Source organism: Poecilia latipinna, unplaced genomic scaffold (assembly GCF_001443285.1).
Source record: "Poecilia latipinna isolate Pla-1442-1.1 unplaced genomic scaffold, P_latipinna-1.0 Scaffold1385, whole genome shotgun sequence".
Taxonomy (NCBI): Eukaryota; Metazoa; Chordata; class Actinopteri; order Cyprinodontiformes; family Poeciliidae; genus Poecilia; species Poecilia latipinna.
The window spans coordinates 9,992-17,492 of NW_015114001.1; the positions used below are offsets into that span (position 1 = coordinate 9,992).

At 39.6% G+C, this 7,501-nt stretch overlaps 1 protein-coding gene across 1 annotated transcript; it reads right to left on the reverse strand.

Moving 5' to 3' along the window:
- Window positions 1-6,561: 6,561 nt before the first annotated feature.
- Window positions 6,562-7,488, reverse strand: LOC106962209 (ras-related protein Rap-2b-like). The gene has a single exon (XM_015056464.1). It carries the CDS (start codon window positions 7,464-7,466, stop codon window positions 6,918-6,920), a length of 549 nt encoding a protein of 182 aa, XP_014911950.1. The 5' UTR covers window positions 7,467-7,488; the 3' UTR covers window positions 6,562-6,917.
- Window positions 7,489-7,501: the final 13 nt, after the last annotated feature.

Below are 7,501 nucleotides of genomic sequence, written 5' to 3' on the forward strand. Positions count from 1 at the left end.
AAAATACTTCAGAATGATTAATTTGAATTTGTTCTTTTTTATGGTTCAATGATATAAACCCTTCTGTGTTGTAAATGTGATCAGTTTTAATGTAGCATAGTGATTCTTTTTTTTTTGGTACATTTTTTTGTTATCTCTTTGCAGTTTTTAAAGAGGTTGAAGAAACAACTGTGGTCTCTGTCATAAATTGTCTTTTTAAGGGAATTTTTCAGATTTCTTTTTTTCTTACAATGTTTTCTTCTACTCAAATGTATTTTGCCTTTTGTAAAAATTGTATCTCTAACTGCATTTCGGTCCTCCTTGACATAATCACATTATTTTACGTGACACACAATAATACGTAAACCTCTTCAAGTACAAAATTCTCAACAGTATTTGTACACATGAATTTGAAACATAAGAATGGTCAAACGTATTGCTGTGATAAGTTTAGCTGCTGCCGGGTTGAACGATCCTGTGTTCATGTAGACCTTTTTGTAGATCAGTGTGGTGTGGGTATTAAAAGGTCCAATATTTCCACCTACACTTATGGATGCGCCAAATACTACCTTGTTGCCTTAAGAATATGAAAATAAATATTCATTATAAAATTTACTTAATCTCTATATAACAAAATTTACAAAAGTTAAAACTCCAAATATGCTCTTACCTTGAACTTGTGACTTCAGGACCTCCATCTCTCTCTGAGTGTTTCTAAGTTTGGTTTCTATCTCTCTTAAGCTGACAAAAAGTTGACAACAGTTTTTCTGGCTTTCGGCCGCACAACAATCTTGGCCTCCAGGTGACTGAACAATGCCATCATCTGTGTCACTGACCTCTCCTGGCTGAGCTGTGATTTCAGCCACACGCAAGTATAAGAAAAAGAAAGTTAATGCTGCCACAGAAGTCTTCATCTTGAGCTGCTCTTGTATGTGTATTTGCCACATTAGTTCTCCTCACTATATATACAATGCATACTAGGAAGTGGTCTAGTTTATATAAACTGGGTCACTTCCTAGTTTATAAAAATTAGGCCACTAGTTTTACATACTAGTGGCCTAATTTATAAAACTAGGCCACTATGCCACTTTCTAGTTATTTTATAAACTAGGAAGTGGCCACTTCCTAGTTTATAAAAACTTGGAAGTTTTTTTTATAAACTTCCAAGTTTTTATGAACTAGGAGGTTTATAAAAACGTCCTCATGAAGTCAGGTTAATCAACCTGACTTGATCCAGTTCACTAAGAAACCTGATCAAAAGTTTCTTATCCAACTCTTCAGATAAATTTTGATTTTATCGATTTACAGTGATGTTAAAAATTGTTTGCCCCATTCCTTTTTCTTTTCATGTTTGTCACACTTCAGCGTTTCAAATAGCAAGATTATTCAAATATTAGCCAAAGACAACTCAAGTTATTTTCCCGCCAAAACGTTGCAAACCAATAAAGATTGTTGCACACAAAGAAAACATATTTCACAAACTGTGCTGGAAAGTTGCACATACATAAAGCATACTTTACAAACTGTCCTTGTGCACAAAATGCAATGTTTTGGCAGGATATTAACTCCATATTGCTACAGATAGACAGTCAGACAGCTAGCTAGCTAGCTAGCTAGATCCTTGATAAATGTAGGAAGATTGTTGCATTTCAAGCAGTAGATATATATTGTTTTGCTTTCTATTATTTTTGCTAAATCCATACTTCTACTTCTGTCTGCTGCTGACATCTATGCACAGTAAGATGAACAGTTTGTGTTTTAATTGTATTTATTACAACAGATTTTCAACATAAAGCAATGTGTTGAACTTTTTTTCATTTATGGACAAATCATAATATTTTCTACCCTTCTGTGTTTGTCAGTATTATTAATAACAAATCAGAGAAATCCCATGGTGAGGAGATGAGCTGAAGGAAGACTTTGTTCTCTCCTGCTCTCCTGCTGACACCAATGCATGTGATTTTGTGGTTTTGACAGCAATTTTTGGAAGTGGTTTGGAGACGGTTCACATCATCTCGCTGAGTTTCATGGTTTCTCTCTCTTTGTGCAAACAGCTCACGGTTAACCAGACTTACTGTAAATTACCACCACATGATCCTGTTGTCTTCTCTGCTCAGTTCTGATCACATGGACTCTCTGTGGGCACTTCACTCAAATGTGTGAAATCTTTTCATATCTCCATGTCCTTTCACTTTGCTTCCGTCTCAATCAAATATTTGTTCTCAAATTGAAAACGACTACAGGACACATTGTCAGAACTGCAGAGAGATCACATCCTGTGTCGCGTTCATCCAAGGGAGGACAGGCTGTGACAGCGCATGATAAAGAGGAACCGGTTATCTGTTTCAACATTTTGAAGATCTGAGGTGCATTTACACAGGAAGTGCCCTAACATCCACCCTTCCTTTCCTCTGTGCGCTTCAAAGCATAACATAATAGCAAGCTGTGGCTGATGGGTTTGCACGCAGCGAAAGGCTGACATGGCACAGATCGCAGGCAGGGACAACTCTATATGTTAAAAACGTACAGGCTGCAGAGAACAAGCTGCATGGAAATGTGCTTTTAGCCTTAATGTTCTACGTCATATTCTACTGTAAGCAAAAAAATGGTGTTAGATTTCAGGCATATCTCCGGCTAACAGGGTAGACGAATGCCCTTTAAAATACGTATGTTTGTTTTAAAAAGACGAAGATTCAAACCTGATGCAAGAGTTTTTCTTTCACGAGAAAGAAAACTAGGACTTGTGCTTGTTGTGCAATTTAGCAAGCCTGTGTTTCCAACTAAGGCGAGTGTCACAACTAGTTTTTACTGTTGAGAAATACATTGTCAGGCAGTAACACACTTTTTTTTTTGTGTGAGACTACATAAATCTAAACAACGATAATAATAAAAAATAGCAAATTGACAACTCAAGTGTTTTTACTGAAGTCCTGCTGACTTAAACCTATATGAATATGCACATCCGATAGTTACTATGTAATGTATACAGAACACATACAGAACTTCTTCAAATCATTTTTATAACTAAAATGGGAAGCTAACTCCACCACTTTCACTGGTAATGCCTAAAAGTATATATTTTTTTTATCTTCACAGGATGAATGTAACTGATTTAAAAGGGTAAAAGAAAACAATGACATTTTTTTTCATTACCTCTTTAACTTATCTGAATGAAGGAAAATCTATATAAACCTGACATTTTTAACATGTCCCTCCCTAAATATTATCAAGATCAACAGACTGCATTAAGATGTCACCTAATTGGTAACGTAGTGAGAATCCACACTTCAGATGCAAGAATCTGTTGCCGGGACAACATGATCCTTTGTGGAAGAGTGGCAAGAAGAAAGACATTGTTGGGGAAAAAAAAGTAGTGGTCTCTGAAGACACAAGGAGGAAAGTGCACTGATCAAATGATCATTCTGAATGCACAATTCCCGTTGTGACAATGGAGGTGGCAGCGTCATGAGCTGCTGTGAGATATTTTCTTTTGCAGGAATAAGGAAGCTGGTGAGGGTTAGCAGGACAATGGATGGAGCTAAATGTAAGCATATCCCTGAAATATCCTGTTAGAGGCTACAGAAAACGTCAGACCCAAGAAGAGGTTCATCATCTACCAAGACAACCACAGAGATACAGCCAAGGCTACAATTAAACTGTACAAGCTGAAGCACACTCATCTTTTAGGACGGTTCAGTCAAAGTCCACATTTAAATCCAGCTAAGAGTAAGCAGCAAAACTCAAAAATTACATTTCCTGCGTAGTCACTCTGCATTTAATCTGATTAAGCTTGAACTGTTCTGCAACATGGGCAGAAATTTCAGTTTCTAGATGAGCAATCCTGGTAGAGACATTCCCCAACAGGATGTCTCTAGACGTTGCGGAATCGCAGCCATGAAATGTGTTTCTACAAAGCATGGGCAGCCCTGCAGCTGGAGGGACACTTGTAGCAGCAGCTAACTGGCCTAGCTGAGGGACGACCGGTTGGAGCAGCGCTCGGCAGCATGAACGGCTGGCTGAACTTGGCTCAGGGCATAAAAAGCCCTCTCTGTTCGCCGCTTCCCAGCCAAGAAAACATATGGTGGGGAGAAGGGGAAGCAGCTCTGACAGGGAATCAAAGGCACTAACCAAACAAGTGGACAAAGATGTTTTTTAAACATGCTGGATGTGATCCTGACCTGAATCTAACCAGTGGCTAAAAGCCTGTTCGTCTACTCCATGCAAATAGAGTGAATAAATAGTTCAGCTGTGACCGTGAATCTTAATTTTCGCTCTCTTAAAGCCTGTACAACAGACTGAACGGGGACAAAATGCAGATGGTTCTTTAAAAGTATTATTTCAAACATTTTTGTGTCAAGAAGTTGACATGAACAAACTGTAAAAAAAAAAAAAATGCTTCAAGTAAATATTGCCATACCAGTGTGCAAGTTTTAAACTATTTAAGTGGCCAAACAGCATCCTGCATCGATTGGGCTTAACCTGGCCGATACCGATTTTTCTTTGAATTACTACAATTAAAATAGAAAAAAAAATCTGCTGCAGCTACTCTGACCAGCATAGTAGTTTAAGCAAATACAGGAACAATAATATTAGATCAAATGACTATGTTACTCGCCTAGTTCTAATAAAATAATAAATGCTTCAATTGGTTGATGATTTTATAGGCTGCAAAAGGTTGGACTAATCGTAATAAGCATTTTTAAATCAATGCCGATCATTTTTGCTTGGTGACTGTTTCGTCTCTAAATAGAAAGTGTAAATTGCATTTCCAGAAGAAAGGCTAAGTAAAAACTAGAAACTATAATGGACATATTCAAGTTCAATACATTGAAATACTTCATATTTCAAGAAAAACCAACCGAAGAAGACGTTTCAGTCAAAATAATTCAAACTGCTGTGCCAGAAATGCTGCTCAGTTTTTTTTTTTTTTTGGCATCGTTGCCTACATAGAGGATAGCAGAAGGTTCTCCTGTTTTTGTGCTGCATTGAAAAACACAGATCAACTTCATCTATATTTTGACATTTAAATTGACTTATTGTTAAAGGTAATAACCATCATGACCTGCTTTGTTTTATTTATGTTTTTTTTTAAAGTATGGAAATGTTTAAAGGGTTCAAAAGCTTGCCTCATTCACTTCATATGGGGAATTAGTTTTTTTGTTTTTTTTTAAAGTGTTTAGATAAGTGATATTATATAAACACCAGAAATTACAGCACCAATCTGCTAAAGGATCTGAATAAAGAGCATTGTATGCAGATGGAGTGCGTGACCGAAGACCTGCAACAGGATCACAGAAGTGTCAAAAGGTCACAGCACAGGTGTCAAACCGCGGCAGGCGTCCTGCAACATTCAGACGAGTCTCCGCCTCAGCTCACCTGCACCACATAACTGGATCGCTAGCGGGACCCGTTACCTGCGTGAGGAGGCAACTCGGCCGTGTCGTTCAGGTGTGCCGGAGTCGGGACACATCCGAAAGTCGGAGAACAGCAGCGACGCTTCGCAGCACCCACACAGTTAAATGAGGCGAGACACGCACACACCACACACTGTTACGTAAAATGTGTTCTGTATTCCAAGTCTCTCAAACCGACAGGTGGATGGCCAGAAAATATCGTCCAAAAGCAGAAATACAATTACAGTAAGTCAAAAATGTCACTTTTTTTGTTTTTAGAAAAAAAAAATCTACATCATAGATACAAACATGGCTTGCCATTCACTGAACCGAGATCCCAGCAGGTTATCCCGCTTGTTCTTTATGGACTAGTACCTCTGGAAACAACCTGAATTTGATGTCTGCTTACAAGCTCAGCATCCAGGCTGCAAAATAGCTTTTTTTTTTCATTATTATTATTATTATTATTATTACTATTTCACTTTGACACCAAATGAAAACCAGAATGCAGAGGCTGGAAACCTGTTTTAAAAAGAAAAAAAATAAAATAAAAATAAAAGTTCTGATTGCCATTAGGACGCACTGCAGAGGAAGTAAGGGCTCATCAGTTGGCACAGTCACAGGAGATTTTTTTTTTTTTCTTTAAAGCAGGGAAGGCACTTGACATGGGGTCGCAGTGTTTCCCCATGCAGCGACAGCAATGCACCAAGGTCCTTGTTTGTGCACACCGAGGAGGAACACAGTCAGCTGGGTGCAAGTTTCAGATAAGAAAATAACAAATCACCAAACCTGCGGATGAGCTAAAGGAGGAGAGAGAGAGAAAAAAAAAAACAAGAATGTATTGGCTTCAGATGTGGTATCCGAGTGGGCGGTGGGTCTGCGCCTCTTGTGTTTAACTTGACAGTTCGTGTTAGAGCGAGCTGTGCAAGGCTTGAGTGGTGATTTTTTTTTAAATGCTTTCCGAGCTCTCCTATGCATAAAAAAATAAAAAATAAAACAACAACAAAAAAAAAAATGCAATAAAAGGTGAGCAATCTCTGCTTCTCTACGAGGGAGATCTGGCTGAAGTAAACCCAGCATCACCATCACCACTAATCTCCAAGACAGAAGAACCCGGCCCAGAAAAAATAACAGTACAGCTGAGGAAAAAATGGAGAGAAATAATAATAATAATTAAAAAAAAAAAAAAAAAAAAAACAGGCCTGAAAACACATGACTCTTAGGTTTCACAATTAGACATTCCCACCGAGGCACATTTTCCAGCGAAGTGTCAAATACAAAGCTAGAAAAGAAAAACAAAACAAAACAAACAAAAAAATCCGAAAACATTCAAGTACTTTGTCATGTAAACACTTTCCAGACTATGATACATAATAGACCGTTGTCGATTTTTGTTCTTGTGCAACAATAAGACAACAGTGTGAGGAGTGAGGAAACTTTTAGAAAAAATAAAATAAAATAAAGAAGAAAGCCTTCAGAGCCTCAACTTTTTTTTTTGAAGCTCTGAACTCAAGCCCCAGGTTTCTGCACGTCTCTGCGGCTCCTTCAGAGCAGGACACACGAGCAGCACTGGTCGCCTCCGCTGGGAACGCTGGAATAGTTCATCTGTCTCACGATTTCTGCGAACAGCTCGTCCACCGAGATTTTATTTTTGGCTGAGGTCTCCATGAAGGGGCAGCTCCAGTCCTGGGCCAGCGCCTTGCCTTCCCCGGAAGACACCTCCCGCTCCCCCTCCAGGTCCACCTTGTTCCCCACCAGGATCATGGGCACCCTCTCGTACCTCTTCACCCGGATGATCTGGTCCCGCATGGGCTTGATGTCCTGGAAGCTCTGCTGGTTCACCAGGCTGTAGACCAGGATGAAGCCCTGGCCGTTCTTGATGTACAGATCCCGCATGGAGGCGAACTGCTCGGTCCCGGCCGTGTCCAGGATCTCCAGCACCGACGGGGACGAGTCCACCTCGATCTCCTTCCTATAGAAATCCTCTATCGTGGGGTCGTACTTCTCGATGAAGGAGCCGGTCACGAATTGGACCGTCAGCGCCGATTTACCGACTCCGCCCGAGCCCAAAACGACCACTTTGTACTCCCTCATGGTTAAAGGAGGGGTGGCGGCGGCGGCGATAGGGG